This window comes from Pelecanus crispus, chromosome 11, assembly GCF_030463565.1.
Source record: "Pelecanus crispus isolate bPelCri1 chromosome 11, bPelCri1.pri, whole genome shotgun sequence".
In the NCBI taxonomy this organism is placed as follows: Eukaryota; Metazoa; Chordata; class Aves; order Pelecaniformes; family Pelecanidae; genus Pelecanus; species Pelecanus crispus.
The window spans coordinates 30,758,634-30,776,260 of record NC_134653.1 but is presented as its reverse complement, the minus strand read 5'-3'; the positions used below and the strand labels follow the sequence as shown (position 1 = coordinate 30,776,260).

Sequence of the window (17,627 nt, the reverse complement as noted above, 5' to 3'; positions counted from 1 at the left end):
TTCTTGAGAGCTCACCAGTCCTGCAACACAAGTGTCCGTGCCTCTTCCTCAGTCTTGCCACGGGTGAAAGTGGTTCTACTAGTAACAGTTTGATTTATTTTGGCATCACGTGCTGTGTCCCAGTAAATAGCCAACACATTCCAAGCATCTGCAGGAGGAGCTCTTTTATTGCTTTCAGGTCGGAATTTAACAGTTAGGAGAAACTGGCCCCTGAGTCAGAGGTCTGTGGAACGGTGCAAAACTCAGAGCAGAGCGATGGGTTTGTTGCCTTGGGGGTTCATGTACTGAGCTGCCGCTACGTTGTCCAGTGTCGTGTAGGTGGTATAAAGGCCGGTGACCTGCAAGTCTGAGAAGGAGTGATCGCTGCCGCTGGAGACAGGGGTGAGGCCAGGGGTGCCCAGGTCACAGTCTGAGAGGTGGAGCGGGGAGTTGCTGAAGGCACCCAGGGTGTCAAGGCTGAAGCCGTCGTCTTTCATTTCCTCCCATATGTTACCTTTAAAAGATTAAATTCTGGTCACAGCAACACATCCAACCCTCCCAGGCACTGTGCGTAGGGGTCAGTCCATAACTAAAGGGCTTTACCCGCTGCTTAGGACCAGTGCTGCTTGCGGACGGTACCATCTGTAGTGCAAAGGCAGTAAGAGCGTCTGTGTCCCCCCGAATTCCCCTGGTTCCAGCAGGAGTCCAGACCTTTCCAGGCAGCATCTATCTACCATGTGCTAACTGGAAACCCAGGGGCCACGCTAGGCATAGCCGTGAGCTGGGGAAGTTCTCCTTTTACAGAAGGGGAAAACCAAGGCACGAGTAGAGCTATGGTTTCCCATGGGCAGAGAGATGTGTGTCCCAGATCCAGCTGGTTGGATATCCCTGCCTATGTCTGAAGTGCACTTCAACCGTGAAGGCAGTTTGCTGTCCCATCTAGCACAGGGCAGAAGTGCACCGAGGAAGGCCAGGGAAGTCATGCTGCAGAGGCCAGCTCCAGTTTTTAGCTTAGTTACATCCTGCCCCAGAGCATCCTGCTGAGGACCCTGGTTATATATTCAGTGACTGCATAACCACAGAAGCCATGCCCTCCCCTACCCCAGCTTCCTTCTCCCATACCTTGCAATGCAAAATCCATAATGCTTGGGTCAAGAGCATCCACCTCCGCGTTCATGTCTGCTGTCATGTTGAGGAAGTCCGGAGGCGCGCGTCCCATGGGATGGTGGGGAAGAGGGCTGTGGCTCATGTCAGGCAGAGTATGGAGAGGAGGCGTTTGTGCAGGTGCTGGTGAGTCTGGGGTGATGCGAGCCTGGGTCTGGATCTGGTGATGCAGGGGGATGGACTGCAGCAAGAGCGTCATGATGGGCTGAGGCTGCAGCTGGGAGATGGAGATTCGGCCTTGGGCTGCTGCCATGTGGCTCAGGGTGGAGACCTCAGGCTCTGCCTGTTTGCTGGGTCGCCTGCAGTGCTCAGGTCTGTCAGTGATCAGCTTGTCTAGCTCCTCTGCGCAAGTGATACCCATTCCCAAGGAAGAAAAGAGACAATTTAACCCATTCGTTCAAGCAGGACCCGGCCAAAGCATGTCACAAGTGAGCATAGCCACACGCTTTTGCCGTAACACTGAACAGGCAGTGTCTGTCACTGTACGCAGTGCAGCACAGAAGCCAGGCTTTGACTGTGCAGAGAGCAAAGAAATGCCATCTACTTCCCTGCCCTTAGCTCTTACCCTAGTCGACTTCCACCATTACCCCTAACTGAGCTAAAGAAATGATCACATGAGATTTACACAGAGCAACCACGCCACAGCCGATGGCAGCTGGCCCACAGTGGCAGAACTAAATATCCTCAGTAGGTCTCCTGCTCATAGGGAAATTCTGAATTCTGCTTGTATCTCAAATAAGATTCGTACAAGAGACTCCTGACAGTTTCAATGTCACTTGTTTTTAAGCAGAGGAGAATGCAATTTATCATTGATTGCATGTTACAGATTTTGCAGCAAAAAACTCCAGTTGATTTTGCAATACTGAACTCCTGAAAGCTTCAAAACCATGTGTCTTTATAAGTAAGAATGAGAAAGTCTTAGCAAAGGGAGCGTTTTGCAGAGGAGCAAGCAAAAAACTGCATTAAAACGTGACACTACAAATACTAACACTGGAGGCAGCATAACTCCTCAGAAGGCCTTGGATGTGCTAGATAGGCTAGCATGGGGGAAAAAGACAATCCATTTTGAAGCTGGGGACCAATTTGCACTGAGGGCCTCCAGAACAGCTGTCAGTCCAGTTACCCCCTCCTGCTGTAGTGTATTGCCCTGTCATACAACCTCGGGGCAGCAGTAATGACTTCATTCAGTGCAGAGCATGGGGTATTTCAGCTCAGCTGCTCAGAGGAGGAGGCCGTTGCAAGATGTGAGAGCTCTGCACTAGCCAGCTCTGTTTCATATAACTTATTTCTTAAGATTCATGCATTCCTGGCCAAATAGCCATTTTTCCCCCTTTCCTCTCATATACATAGCAAAAGCGTAATATAAGGCCTACCTGGGTTAGCCATGCTCCTGTGAATAGCAGCTAAGTCCTTCCGCTTCCACTTCTGCATCTCCTCTTCCATCTTGTCAATCTTGGCAGGATTGAGAGCCCAGAGGCACCCTTTGCGAGAGGTGCCACTCATCTTGTTCTCCACCTTCTCAAAACACTTATTCAGAGACAGGTTGTGGCGCACAGAGTTCTTCCAGCCATCAGGGGCTGTCTGAAAGATGCAGGAGGATGTTAGTGAAATAAGCCCTGAACAAAGTATTTGTGATGTTCTACTTCTACCTTTCAGGTGTACGCATACCTTGAAGTAGGGAAAGTGCTCCTTCATGAAGCTGTAGATCTCGCTCACTGGGAGACTGCCTGTTTTGCTGTTCTTCAGCGCCATTGCAATCAAGCAACTAGAGGACAGAGAAATACAGGAAATAACAACAGATTGCATATACGTAGCCATCGTATGCCTTCTTCTGGTCTAGCAACCTCAACTGGCTGATTAAGGGATTACTGTACTCAAGTGCTCAGAAGTCACCCTGTGATCCTGCAGATTTTACTCCTCTCTGGTATTACTCTACCTTTATGCTGACGTCCAGGAACTAGTTCGCTTGTTCATTCCTGCTACCTCTCAGAGGCAGCTTCCACAGAACTCCTGGGCGGATGACAGGATTTTTGTTCCCTTCAAAAAGGAATCAAACACTCTCGTGCTATCACACCTACAGCATTACAGTCATCCCAATGCAGGCTGTAGGCAACACGCCATTCTGCTCTCTACTTACCTATATGAATAGATCGGCTTGGGGTAATGCTTTGGATGCAGTTCTTGGGCAGAGTGAGGAGCCAGGCGTGGCTGAGAATAGTGTGGCTGGGTCCCATAGGATGTGTTGTAGATTGCTGCTGGGTTACACTATATGCAGAATGAAAAGAAGGAAAATGCGAGGTGCAAAATATCCGTAGGTATGTACGTTTAGGGATATTTTGGTTTTCTTTTAAAATAGTTTTAGATATGATCTTGGCAGGTACTTGAAGACACAGACGACAAGCAAATAACAGTACCTGTTGTGTGTTCTGTGCTAGGGCAAACACTTGCTGTGAGTGAGGAGGAAAGAGTTGTTGCTGTGTTTGTAAACTAGGAGATGGCTGCCCACCTACAGCATACTGGCTCATCTGCTGAGATAAAGACAACAGATGTGTCAGTCTTGAAATTACGAACATCTTCTCCTAAGAAGTGTTGCAATAATAAGCCATCGAGGCCTGCTCTTACATTTGCTCCGTGTGTTGAAATAGAATTCAGTCCCAGGATTCCCTGTGGCAGGCTGGCCTGGACATGAATCATTGCTCCAGGTGCTCCTGTCGAGTGCATATTGCTTGCTACAGGGCCTATTTTGGAGAAAGCAAAGGCAGTGAATGTTCGCATGAAAGTACACTTTAGAAAAGAGAGATGGCATTCATTTTTAATAAACGCAGTTGAACACAGCTAAGCTCTGGAGTGGATAATCACACCTCTCTGTGGCTTTCCATCCCAAAAGAACTCAGAGCATTTCACAAATTCCAAAGACGACGTCAGCTGCTTCTAAAACTTGTTATGCAGGGAATGAAAGACGACAGCTGTTTAACAGTCCACAGTGGTGTTACAGACACGGTATCTTACAAAAGAAAAAAAAAAAACATATTCGGCACTATCCGTACTCCAGAGGATTTCTGGTCTAAAGCAAGCAAGATGATACGCTGAGCTCTCTCAGCAGAATGCCTTCGGGAACAAGTGTGTTTACCTAAAGGATGTTCACAAAGGAAAGAAAGGCATTCAATGAACATATGCTGTAAGTCTGTATGAAGCAAACAGGTATGGGGTAAATAAGATACTCTTAATTTTATCAATGTTGAAACAAACAAGAAAGGCTAATTACCTAATTTCAAAGCTGTTGAAAACCTCTGAAATGCAAGTCTTAAATACCTTGGCCCAAGTCCACGCAACAAGGCACCAGCAACTACACCGAGCAGAAAAGCCAATCAGATCCAAAGATCTCTGTCGTGACTGCTAGGGCTCTCTGCCTCTTGAAATGAAGGAAATGTATCAGCAGTAGCCTTATCAGAAGACAACAGGCTCCAGGTCTTCTGACAGGAAGCGAAATGTAAGGCACTTAAAAGGAATCTACTAATAGGAAAGGTAGCCTGTGTGAGGGAAAAGAAAGGAGGCAGTAGGCTGTGTTGTTCAAAGAGCAGTTATTTAACATCCTAGCAGTTTACCTGTCTGTTGTAGCACTGCATTCTGGGCACTGAGGCTAAAATCCATTCTTCCACTGGCCATCTGTTGTAACCGAGGAACATCAACAGATGTCAGCCACGACAAGGACTGTAAGTCACTGGGGAGGTCATCTTCACTCAGCTGGGAGGGGCCAGAAGCTAAGAGTCTGCAAAATAGCATGAAAGGTTAGTAGAGAGCAGAGATGCTGCTACGCTGTCCCTGGAAACAGGGGAGATGACTGGGATGCCAAAGCTCACGTAGGTCAGCAGGGAAAACACATCAGGCTGGAATTCCATTTGCAGAATTCAGATGCGACCTTTGGTTTCACAGCTGGCTGGTTACTTCTGCCCTTTACATAATCATGTGTTCCTTTGTACAATTTGAAACATTGTAGTTAAAAAAACCTTCTTGTGCAGTATTTGTAGGGGAAGAAGGCATAAGAACCCGGAAGAGAAACTGCCTAGAAACAAAACCAGAGCTGATTAGTTTTTTTCACATTTGTCAGAAATTTGCACTTGTTTGGCCTTGATGTAGAAGAAACCTGTCAGTACTTTTAACCTGGCAATTTTGCATTGACCTTGAAATCCAGTGACGAAGCAGCCTTGGAAGGATTTTCTGCACCTAGTTCCTCAAGGACCTGTGTGTGCTGCTGGCTTGAACACCCGGGGAGGGCTTTTCCCAGCCACTGCATCCCATCGGTGGGGACGGATCAGCGGAGAGTTGCTGCATAAACAAAACTTTACAGAATGAACTGGTGATCTCCTCCATTCAGATCCATGAAGTTATTGACACTTAACAAGGAACCATGAAGCACATGAAACATATTTTTTAGGCAGTTTTTGACATACTAAATGATCAGAATGAAAAGCTAGTGACTGAATGCACAATAACTTCCAGCCTGCCTTTAGCTGACAAAACTGAGGTGTAACGATGACAGGCTGCTTTTGGTTTAAAGCTCCGTTTTTGATACATTCTGTATGCTCCATCCCACTTGTTTTATTTTGCTTCTGATAGTGCATGGTACAAAATGGAAATATTGAAATATATTTACAGTACTCAAAAATTCCTGTGTGGTCAAAACTCCAATTAAAGTCAATAAAAGAACTATTGCAAATAAAGGGCTAAACTACTTTTACTTATGTTAAACAGTATTAAAGAAGTCATGGGTATCTTGAGGAGTAAAGCAGTAATTAGAACATGTTAGGACATTATCATTAGATACCCAAGGATTCAGGTCCAGGAAAACATCTTTCTCTTTCAGAGGAACATAGTTTAGTTGGATGTAGCTGATTTTGCTTTCAAAACAAAGGCTTTAAAGAGCTCTCTCATAGATATGTTAAAGCCAGCTGTGTGGTACTAACGTGTGTTTGTTGCCAAATGACGATGCAGAAGCCTTAAATAAATCTGGTCTCTTGCTGAAGCATCTTTTATGTTTTACAGGATTCTAAATCAGCTTAAAAGAACAAGGCAGAACTCTAGTGCCTGGCTGCCCAGGAGCTTTCAGCTCCTCTATTCATGATTTCCAGAAACACGTATCAAAGTTCCCTAAACTATTATCTGGGAGATCTTTAAAGCAGAATGTAATTTATTTGTTTGTAAAAAGATTTTTGAAAAGAAGAAAAGGAAAAGAAACCCCAACACCTGACGAGGAGCCAAGAGCTCAAATCCTGGCCAAAAAAACATCTTCAAATCTCTCTCCCAGCCTACCCTGTTTTCTTTCTTCTACTGTAGTTATAGTGCAATAATTAGCATTGCCATGGTTACCACTGTTCAGTTATTTTGTGAGGCCTGGGACTTAAATACATAAAAAGACTATCAGGTGACGGCTCTCCCGGCCCAGAGATTGGCTGGATTGGAAGTAAACAAGAGCATTAAATGATTTGAAAACTGGGCAGGCTCATGTCGTTTGCAACAGTTGGGCCCATTCATGGGAAGCCGATAACCCATTGTGCCACCAACGACTGCTGCCCGGTGGCACGTGGCCTCGATTGTTTTTGAGATTCTTGCTTAATTGTTTCCCCCCCCCTCCTCCTTTTTACAAACTTCACATTAATCTGGCTGAATGACAGCCGACACACAACACACATCCACATGCCATCTGGCACCCCGGTCCCTGCCAGTCCTCCCAGACAAGTCAGCTCCTTCAACAAATAACGGGGTCAGATGGGCGGCGAGGGTCAGCACCCACTGCACACGCCTCCTGTCAGGCAATGAATCCGCCACATGCCCTCGCCGCTCCTCCGCATGGGACGAGCATCTCCGCACCGGAGGACCGCGGGAGTCACGGTGGTGCTCAGCAGCATTCCCAGCTTTAACTTTTTGGGAAACAAAGGCCTCTGCTTCACACTCACCCTAGGTGCACTCATCCTGGTGCTCTTTCTAGATGTGGGAATGACTGGCCATACCCTGGGCACAGCTGGATGCCGTCAGAAGCTTCAACTACAACTCTCCTACTTGCCAGTTAGCATCGCGCAGTGTTCCCCTCTCAGCATCCTCGTGATGCACACCCACGCAGCTCTCTCCCTCTCGCACTAACGTTGTGGATCCAAATGGGGGCAAGGCAGGTGACTGAACTTTTAAGTTGATATAGCAGTCATTAAGCTCCGCTTTAAACAGATATGAAGATGCAATAATACATAATAACTAGACAAAGTGTGCAAGTCAGCTCCTTTTCCAAGACAAAGATGTTTTTCAGCTCCTTTTCCAAGACAAAGATGTTTTCTTCCCTTCCCCATTCTAGCATGGCATGGTTGTTTGAATATAAGTTTACAGTTCTTTTAAAATCACCTCTGGCTGTTCACTTACACATTTTTTTAATGGATTTGTTAGTTGTCAGAATAACTGTTTTCATTAATAATGGGGAAAAAGTATATTTAATCAGAATAAAATATTTCCCATTTCAGGATTATTCTTCAGGTTGTCTTCAAAACCAATATTGAAATTTCATATGTCTTAAAGAAGGTGAAACTGCTTAAAGTATGCCCATTCCTGTCTGACTGAGGTGTTTTAAATGCCCAGATATATTTCTGCAGCATAAAACCAGCTTATCTCACAGTACACAGGCTCACTATGTGTCCTGCTTTTAGTGAAAAAATGCTAATCTAACTGCCTCTGGAAAGAGCTATGCATAGTAATACCTAACGTTTTAATCTCACAGAGTTCAATCTTTCTGACCTGAAAAATTGCCTGTGCCAAGCCAACTACAAATATGTAAGTACTTACTGTTAATATCGTGTGTACTTTGATTCTGTTCCCCTCCACCACCCTTTTCATCTCACATTTGAGGGTAAACTTCAGGAGTCAGAGATCCTGTCTTTAGATGGGTGTTCACAGCCCCTGGCACAATGGGGCACTGTAGTAAAAGCAGCCATTTCCTTTCAATGCATGTAAATGAGATAAATAGTGATACGCTATAATTAATGCACACTACTGAAAATGTCCCCAGCTGCACATTCCCCGGGGCTGTCTGGTAGATACGCTGAACTACTAAACCCCTATGAAGAAAAGGTTACAGTCACTCCAAATATGTTGCAAACATGGTATTATTTTTAAAGGTGTGGTGAAATTATGCAACTCCATTTTTGCCCCTCTCCTTTCAAACCTCTGCAGGAAAACACCCTTCTGTTTCTATGTGTTTCTATCCTAGAAAGGCACCTGCATTAGTAAGAATCCACACGATGCTGAGGATTTAAGCTCCAGTTCTCCTCTGTGTATCAGAGGATGCTGGCCTCCTGTGAAAAGTGCCATGAGAGCTATGATAGGTATGATACAGAAATGCTCAGTGGTAGCATTAATCTCTGCTACCTGCACTAGCATGCACTGCCCAAAATATTTATCTAATCAGGACAATAGATCTTGACCACCAGCCAGCCCACACAAAGTTTACTTTTCCAGAATCAGGAAAAATACCCCTTGGAATGAAACCCCTTTCCAGATCTCCCGATACTGAGCTGCAGACCTTCCTGCCTGCAGTCATGGAGAAATTGGACTCCTGCATTGGTTGCACATCTGACAAAGTTCACTAGAGCCTGTCAGCAGTGCAAAATCATCAATTAGATGTACCTAAAGATATCTCTACTTTTTTTCCCCTCATCAAGTATATCCTGCTGGCACAACAGCTAGCTAGATGGAATGAAATTCATTCCTGGCATAACCTTGCAGGAAGCTGCAACTAACATCAGAGTTTAATTTGAATCTATATTCATAGATCTAACTTTACCATCTTTCCTCACATCGAGCTGTTCTAATGAGCTGGATCTAAGGCAAATTCGTCACCGCAGAAACTGCTGTCAAGGTGAACTATCCACTTCTACATTTGCAAATGCCATAGTATGGTGAACTTGTCACTGGAGACTATAGGGACCATCTCTTCAACAGCATCATAGAATACTCTGCCAAACAAGTTTGTTCAGACTAAAGGAAAGTTCGGCAATGACAAGCATACCTTAAGATATTTTATCTCCAGATAGTTTAGCCAATAACTGGGTGTTTCGGTTTATGATATGGTGTGCGGAGTTACATATTTCTATGCATATTGCACCATTCACACTTCAGAGGACTCTGCTTGCTTGTTTGCTCTGGAGTCTGTCCCTAAAAGATACAAAGCACTCAAACTGGTTGATGTTGTAAGGGCAAATACAATGCTACAGGTTCTCTCAAACGGATTAGTGCATGGTGGCAACCCATCATTGCTTCCGTTCTAAACAAAGTCAGACCAAAACATTGCAGTTGCATTCGGCACATTCAACTTCAACCAGTTTTAAGATGTGTCTCACTCAATGGACAATTTTTATTACCATTGCCAGCACTGACATCTGAGCTTTTTGCCTATGCTTAAGTAATACAGCTGCTCAACAAGTAGGAGCAATCAGGGGTGATAGATTCTTAATTAGCTCTTTGCAATGGTTTATCCAGTGTGCAGGACAAATGAACAGGAAGAGTCCTAAGAAAACCTCTTCTTGAAGTGGTGATGAGAAACTGTTGTCTTTTGTCTGGGATTATGTAATGTCCTCGGAACAAGCACGGTGATTTCTCTTATGTAAAACAACACAAGGAAAATATTTATGTTTTGTGACTCTTCAGCTGTCTCCATGGTGAGAAGTATTCTCCGTTTTATTGGAGGAGTCACCTTCACCGCCTCCTTTTGCTCCTCACTCCATCTGTTCTGCTCCTTCCTTCTATGCACTTTTCTTCCCATCTTCCTCCCTTGCGGGTGCTTTCCCAGCTCTAGGTTCTGTTTTCCACACTCCACAACGACCTGCCCCTCTCCTCCCTGTTCCTACACCAGCTCCTCTCCTGCTTCAGCCAGCAGCTCTCACTGCTGCTTTCAGTCTGAGATTCCTCCTTGCCTCTTGAAGGCACACCACCCATCCAGTCCCAAACCACCAGCCCACCTTTCTCCTCCTTGTCTTCAAGTTCTTTGAGTAATTTCTGACCTTGCTGGAAATAAGAACAGAAATTAGGCAGCTTTCCAGGGACAACCAGAAAGTTCCTCCTCAGCTACAGCTCAAGAAACCTTGGATTATAGGAACAAAAACTAATGAGGAAAAAGCAAATAACATGATTACCCTGTCAGGTGTTGCTGTTCTCCTTTTCTTACACCATGGTTCAGAAGAGGATTCTCCAAAAACCTTCTGCAAAGGTACTTAGTGCTAACAGAACAGGCTATAGATGCGCTCCTGGAGACTTTTATACATTTCAGCTCCAAGTTTCACAACCCCTCATTACATCATTTCAGTATGGGATGAAGAGAAACTGAATTACAAGCGACCTACGTGATTTGCCTAAGCCTAAGAGGAAGTTAGCACAATATCAGCACTGAACTCCCAGCCACTTGCTCCCTGCTGTGCTTTACCCACATAACCATCCCTAGGTTCAGATTTGCCAAATGCAGCTGGTATCTGACTCAGCAATCTGTTTTGTTAAAAAAACATAAAAACAAAATGCAAACCTGTGACTAATGTTAAAATAAGCTTCTCCTTGATGCAAAAATATGTTGAAGTACCAGGCACTACAGGAATGTTTTCTATTAAAACAAGGAGCATTGTCTATCTGGGAAGCTATTTTTTCCTTTAATATTGCTTCAGCTGCTGTTTATTAGCACTGAACTGATCTATCTGCCTGGGATCTTGTGTAGTTATTTACTCCAGTGTAAAGGGAATATAAAATATACTACCCTTTGTTTTGCACTGTTGTAAGAACCCGTCTCAACTGCATTATTTGCTGCTGCAGTCATGCAGCGATTCTGCTTTCTGCACGTATGAGATTTTTAAAATGGGTAAAATAAAGAGCGGTGTGCCATGAGCATCTGAGATCTCACAGAAAAAGTCCAAATTCCTTTTCTGTTCTTGTTTTGAATGGGGGGGTCAAGCACTGTTTATGAGGTAAGATATGAACTCTGTTCTGGTTTCACTGGAGGCAGACGAGCCTGAGAAGCCTGCAAGATAGTGCCTGGGTACAAATCAGTCCTTCCCATCTCTGCCTGTAACTGCATGACAATTTGAGGAGCAAGGGCCACAATTTTTTATTAATACCGATTAGCACATTTCAGGAACTGCACAGGAAACAGTTGAGCTAATCCACTTAAATCAATCCACAGTGGCCTGAGTTTGACTGATTCCTAGGAGGTTTCTCACATTTTTTTGAAAGAATGAAGCAACTACTGTGATGAAATTCCTCCGACACATCAAGTCATTATCTCACTCCCTGTCAGACACACATGGTGTCAAGGGAATGGACACTGACATTTTCTTCAAGAACAATTACGGTTTCGTTAGTTATGCATTTGTAACCTTTTGTCTGCAGAAATTTCCTTCATGCAAACTCCCAGACTCCATCCATCCCCAGTGGTGACAGTCAGGAGTCCTGAGCTGTAGCTTGCTCTCCAGAAACCAAAGTGCAAAACCAGATATGACACTACCACTTAGGAGAGCTAAAATGTACTGTGTGTCATAAAGACTTTTCACCTTTTTCACCACTGTAATGCAGTCATGTCTGGAATGTATGGAATACAATGGTTGTGTGTTTATGTGTCTATGCTTCTTAATACGATTTTATGCCAAACTATGCTATCATAAAGTAATTATTACAACCAAAATTTAATCAGACTATCTAATGAGCTAATGAATATAGACCAATTTTTTAAGAACCAAAGGGACAATTAAAATGGGGTGAAGGAGGATATACTCTACTAATATGTTGAATGATTAACAATTGAGTAGCTACTTTTGATCAAAAAGATATCTATTTAAAACTGAAATCCTGTTAAACAAGTATAGAAAATGCATTGCAAGGCCTTCAAAATACTACATAAATATTGAGCTGCAAAACATGAAGTTAATTTATTTTGTTGATCTAGGGTTAGCTTTACATCTTAAGTAATGTTATTTCTTCAACTAGAATTATACATTTTAGTTATTTCTTTCAAAATATAGATGCCACATTGTTACCTAGAGTGATGATTTGATTCCTTAAATTTGGATATTCACATATTCCAAACTCTTTGCCTCCCTTCTAATGTCATGTTTTTCATGTCATAATTTATTATATGATATGTAATAAACCACACATAACTGTACTAGTTTGGGAATTGGATAGTCACTGAGAAAAATAAGCATGCTGCTGCATTTGAAAACCAAGAACGCTGAATTAGGGTAATATTGAGCCTGCTTTGGGAGAGAACTTACAGGTTGTAAGTGTTTTTGCAGTCTTAGTCCAGGCCCACCTTGACCTCGCATCTGCCTCCCTGGGGGGCTTCTGTTGCTCAAGCTCTGCATATTAATTCTCATTCTGCATTTGCATACATCACAGTAGATCTTTTACCTCTCTTGCACTGGTTATGTATGTTAAATCAAATTAGACTGCAAAAGGATAGATTGCAGATTTTGATTAAAAATATTGCTTGAAGACCACAGCATTCATGAGCTGATGAACCTTGTTTCTCAGAGACCAGCTCCAAGCCCACTAAAGACCATGGGAGCTCTCCACTAATTTAGTAGCCTTTGAGTTGGCTCCTATAATTTACATAGCTTTGTGCTGAAATAACCACAAGCGTGCCACTGCATAGTAAACTTGTAGTCTGCCTATTGCTTTGATTTAAACATCAGAATATTTACACTAAAACATAATGTTAGATTATTAACTATAATTAACAAGAAGAAAGTGTTAAGGGTTAAAAAATCCCAGTGTGTTACAATTCCCTACTTTTATTCTGTGAAATGTAAAATGAAATCATTAGAACTATTTGTCACTACTACAATTACAAAAAAATTGAAGGTAGTGGGTTTTTTCTTTGGGAGAGTGAGAGGCACCTGCTAATATGAAGTATTACTTTGCATTGGTAGCCAGGCAGTGACAGCACCATAAAAACATAGGCATTGGAGACAATATGATGGCCTTTAATCACTCCTGGACAGTCGCATGTTTTATATCCCACAGCTGCATTGGTAGGAGATGTTTGTCTCAAATCATTTTACTATGGTGCAAATAGTCCCTGGACTTTGCATAGCATTCTAATCCTCATCACTGCTCTATGTGCTACATCAAATTTTCTATAGATGCTTTGGATCCACAGAAATCAAAGATCTGCTAAAATCAGGGATTTTTTTTTCCTCATCCATTTAAAAAAAAAAAAAGAGAAAAAATCCCATCGTTTCAAACTGTAAGCATAAGCTGCATGAAAACTTATCGGTATTTGCTGATTTGATGCCCTGCTTACACACCCATGCACTCCCTCCCTTTTCAGTGTTTCCTCCGGCACACTGGCAGGAAAGCCTGGTCTCCTCCAAGTCCAACTGTCCCATTGAAAGATTCCAAGTGAGACAGAAGAGTATTCTCAGCACAGCCCCAGCCTCCCACTCACTAATTGGAGGCCATTCCCCATTTTGTGGAGCCTTGATGCTCCCCCATGGAGATCTCGGGACTGTGGGTTCCAGTCTTGGACTGTGGTGACAGCAGGAGAGTAAACAGAGCTGATAGAATTTGACAGGTCTATTCTTTTCTTAAAATCATTCAGTCTAAAAGATTTTCTTTTACATAATCCAAAGTGTTTTCTCATGAAGTAGGACAAATACTGCTCTGCATTTATGGTGCAGTTCAGATTTTATGCATTTTTATCAGAATTTGACACTATTAAATGAGGTCAAATAATTCATTTTAAAGCCGCATTAAAGAAACCACAAGTGGTTTAAAAATTTCAGAGAACTGGGATCTTTGAGTTCAAAATGTTTAACAGAGAATTAAAAGTAGTTTTAAAAAGCAGCTGACTTCTGAATAAAAGAAGAAACTCTTACAATTCCTTTACTGGCAGTAAGATAAATCCTATCTTTCTCAAAAAAGAGTGTTTTTCTGCAGCTATGAGTTGAAGAATAGTTCTCTCCATAAAAAGGGTCTTTGTTAAGGTGGTATGTTCTTCGGGGCACTGAAGAGTCAGACTTAAATATAAGTACCCAGAAGTCTCTCTCATACACATCCTTCATTAAATACAGAATAATTTCTTTACAAATATTTACATAGCCAACAAAAATGCCTAGAGCAAAGAGTGCTTTAATAAACAGCAAAACAGAGTTCCACAAACCTTTTTCCACAGTGGCTTCAGAGAGTATAACAAATCACTTGTTGAGCTGCAAGAGGCTGCAGTGCAGTGTTTGCATTTTGAATAGAGAGGCTGATAGAAGAATACCTGCGGCTGACCACTTTTACCCATAGAAATGGGTGAAAACACCCTCAGACTGTAAGGAAGGCAACAGCCTCTCACTCCTCATTTTAAAACAAGGAAATATATTTTTTTTTTTACTGTGAGAACTGGGTCATGTTCTGTTATTCTGTATTTCTTGGAACTTTGCATCATGTGACAAGATGTAACCTAACTTAACCCAGTGTACTGTAATTTATGCAGAACTATCCTGTGACTTCTAACAATACTTTTAAATTATAAATTGATCATTAGTGGTATAGGTAAATTATCAAAGGCTGTTGACAAATCCAGGTTTGTTCCCACTGATATTAGAAGATCTTTGACAGAAGTCAGTGCTTTGGAGTACTACATAAGTACTTGATTTAATGAAAAGCTCTTCTAGCATCTATTGCACTTGATTTAGTCTCTCCATGACTGCTTCATAACAATGCAAACTGTGATCTGAAAGGGACCTTTCAAATAATTATTACTTAACAAGAATATCCTTCTCTGGCAACACTCACACAGTAGAGAGAGTTTGCTAGAAGGTCAGCCCAAGGCTTTGAAAGTGTATTTATCAAACATAGTTTAGTATCAAAATAATTTAAACAGGAATGCTTCTAACTAAGTAATGCATTGTAACCGGTCACCAGCTTAGAAATCTAATTTAGAGAGGAGAAATAATGCAGTTAACTTTTTTTTTTTTTTTGGTAACGAGAGGATTTCTATATGCTAAGGGATTTTTTTTAGGAAATAATGAGAAAACAACATCAGTGCAGTGCATATTTTTGAAATCGATAAATGCCTCACCTGTACTCCTGTGAAGGGTGGTGATTTTGCCCTGAATTCCTAATGATTCCTGACATTATGGACGGGATATCACTTTCTATCATCTCCTTAGCAAAAGACAAGAAAACAGAAAGAAGCCGTTCAGGCAGGAGTAGCTATCCAGCACTTCAGCAGCGGGCAGGAGACAACAAAATCCCAACCGAAACCCAGGACTATAGGAAAGTAAAGCCCAACTTCTAGCACCTTTACCTCCAGCTGCACTGGTTTTATTTGAGCCAGGCAATGCAGTAAATTTTTTTTTTTTTTTGGGGGGGGAAGGAGGGGGAAAAAAAAAAAAAAAAAAGCCCAGAATGGGAACCTTGCCCCTGATGGGGGGAGCATCTATGGACTGCGGGCACGGCGGGGCAGTTCGGGTGCCAGGAGGCTGTCAGTACCGGGAGCACCCGAGTCGGCCGGGAAACGCTCCCGCCTCGGGGCTGCTCTTAAACTGCCGTAAAAGCACCCGCCTAGCATTTAGGAAAAGCAAGCTGCGGTAGCGTGCAGTGCTCTAAGTGCGCCCAGGCTGCCCGCAGGGAGGAGGGCAGCCCGGGGGAACCGCGCCCCGGTGCCCGCGGAGCTGCCCGAGGGCGCTCCCGAGCCCTTCCGCGGCGGCGGCCCGGCAGCCGGCCGGCAGCGAAGGCGGATCCCCGCGGCCCGCCGCCCCGACACCCCGCACCCCGGCCTGCCCGCACCTCCCGGCCGAGCGCTGCTTGCTCCTTCCACAAACCTGGCGGGCCGGGGCCCGGCGGCCCGGCCGGAGCTCCGCGGCTGCGGCCCGGCGCGGCGGGGTCTCCCTCTGGGGCGGGGGGGGAGGGGGGGGGGTGTGCTGGAGCTGGCCCTGAGGGGGGATGGAGCCGGCGGCGGCGGCTCGGAGCCGCGGCGAGTCGGCGGCGGGGCCGGGCTCCAGCCCGTTTTTAAATTTCCCTCTCAGGAGCTGTCCAGCCTGGAGCATGCGCGGCCGGGGGCCGCCCGCAGGGTCAGGGCCGGGGCAGGGCCGGGGGAGCGCGGCGTTTCCCGGCAGCCGCCGCAGCGCTGCGCGCCCCCCCAGCCCCCCCCGGCCCGCCCCGCCAGCGCCCGCGGGACCTGGCCGTGGGGAGGGCGAGCGGGCTGGGCAGGGGACTCAAAATAATAAAAAAAGAACAAAAAAAAAGGGGACACACACACACACCCCCCACACCAACCCAACTTCTTCTAACTTTCCAGAGAGAGGAAGGGGGAGGGGGACCCACCCATCGCCTTCAAACGGGCACCGGCGGTTTGAGCGGGGGAGCATAAATGTGTGAGGGGGAGCGAGGCGGGGGCCGCCCCCGGCACCGCCGCGGCCCCGCCGGAAAGCCGCCCGCCCGCCCGCCGGGGCCGGGGCAGCGCCGCGGCGGGAGCTTGCGCCGGTCCCCGGCCGGCGCCCGCAGAGCCCGCTGTCCCGCTCGGCCGCGGCGGGAAGGGGTGTGGAGGCAGCGCCCGGGTCCGCCTCTCCCCGCCCGCCGCCCGCGCTCGCCTTCCCCGCCGCTGGGCCCGCCGTGCCCGGGACCGGCCTCCACCCCCTGCCCCTCCGCGGGAAGGTGCCCGGGAGCGGCCGGCTGCCCTCCCTCAGGCGAGCCCGGCGGCGGGCAGCGGCCCGCGCCCGGGGAAGGAGCCGGGTGGGGCCCCGGTGGACGCGGGGAGGCGCCGTCCCGCCCGTCCCGCCGCCTCCTCAGCGGTGAGGGGCCGCGGCGCTGGGCTGTGGGGGAAGCGGCGCAGCGCTGGCTGCCGGGGGGGAGAAGATGGCTTCCCAGGCGGGGAGCGGGGACCTGCGGCGGGGTGAGGAGGCAGCGTGTCCCTGCCCCCATGGAGAGGGGCCGGCTCGCCCCGTGGGCCTGCCGCCGGGGAGGCGAGGGGGGCCTTCCCCGTGGCGGGGCGGGCAGAGGCTGAGGGGAAGCGCTCCTCTCCCTGCCAGGGCGGGAGGGCGGCCGTCGAGCGCCCGGCTGCCCCGGGGGCCTGAGGGTGGTGGGGCTGGGGGTGCCAGGAGGGCCCTGGGCGGGCTGGAGACCAGGCCACAGGGTGCCTGGTAGGCGTGGGCACCTTTATTTGGCTAAGGTAATACATAAAAAATAGGAAATGGAAGAATTCATTCTGACAGACATACTTTTACTTCCTCTTTCACCAGAGGCTTAAGCGCAGTACACCCCAGATGGTGAAGTCTTGACAGTAAAGGTGTGAAGTTAGGACAGCGTTACCTCTGCGTACCAGAGAGATGGGAGCGAAACGGCTGAACCAAGGTCAAACCCCATGGCAGCGGAGGGACAGCCCCAAAAACTATTGGCCTGGACTTGCTGGGTCTTTTTTTGAGACCACAAGTTTTTTCCTATAAGCCCATCTTCAAAACAGGTGCCGTCCTTACTTG

The 17,627-nt window shown here is 46.1% G+C and overlaps 1 protein-coding gene across 1 annotated transcript; it reads right to left on the bottom strand.

The window, feature by feature from the left end:
• Positions 1 to 242: 242 nt before the first annotated feature.
• On the bottom strand, positions 243 to 15,312 carry FOXN4 (forkhead box N4). Its single transcript, XM_075719172.1, has 9 exons — positions 15,230 to 15,312; positions 4,749 to 4,912; positions 3,766 to 3,881; positions 3,558 to 3,668; positions 3,281 to 3,408; positions 2,812 to 2,908; positions 2,517 to 2,724; positions 1,102 to 1,485; positions 243 to 493 (listed from the first exon to the last, which is right to left on the bottom strand). Exons 1-9 carry the CDS (start codon positions 15,310 to 15,312, stop codon positions 243 to 245), a joined length of 1,542 nt encoding a protein of 513 aa, XP_075575287.1.
• Positions 15,313 to 17,627: the final 2,315 nt, after the last annotated feature.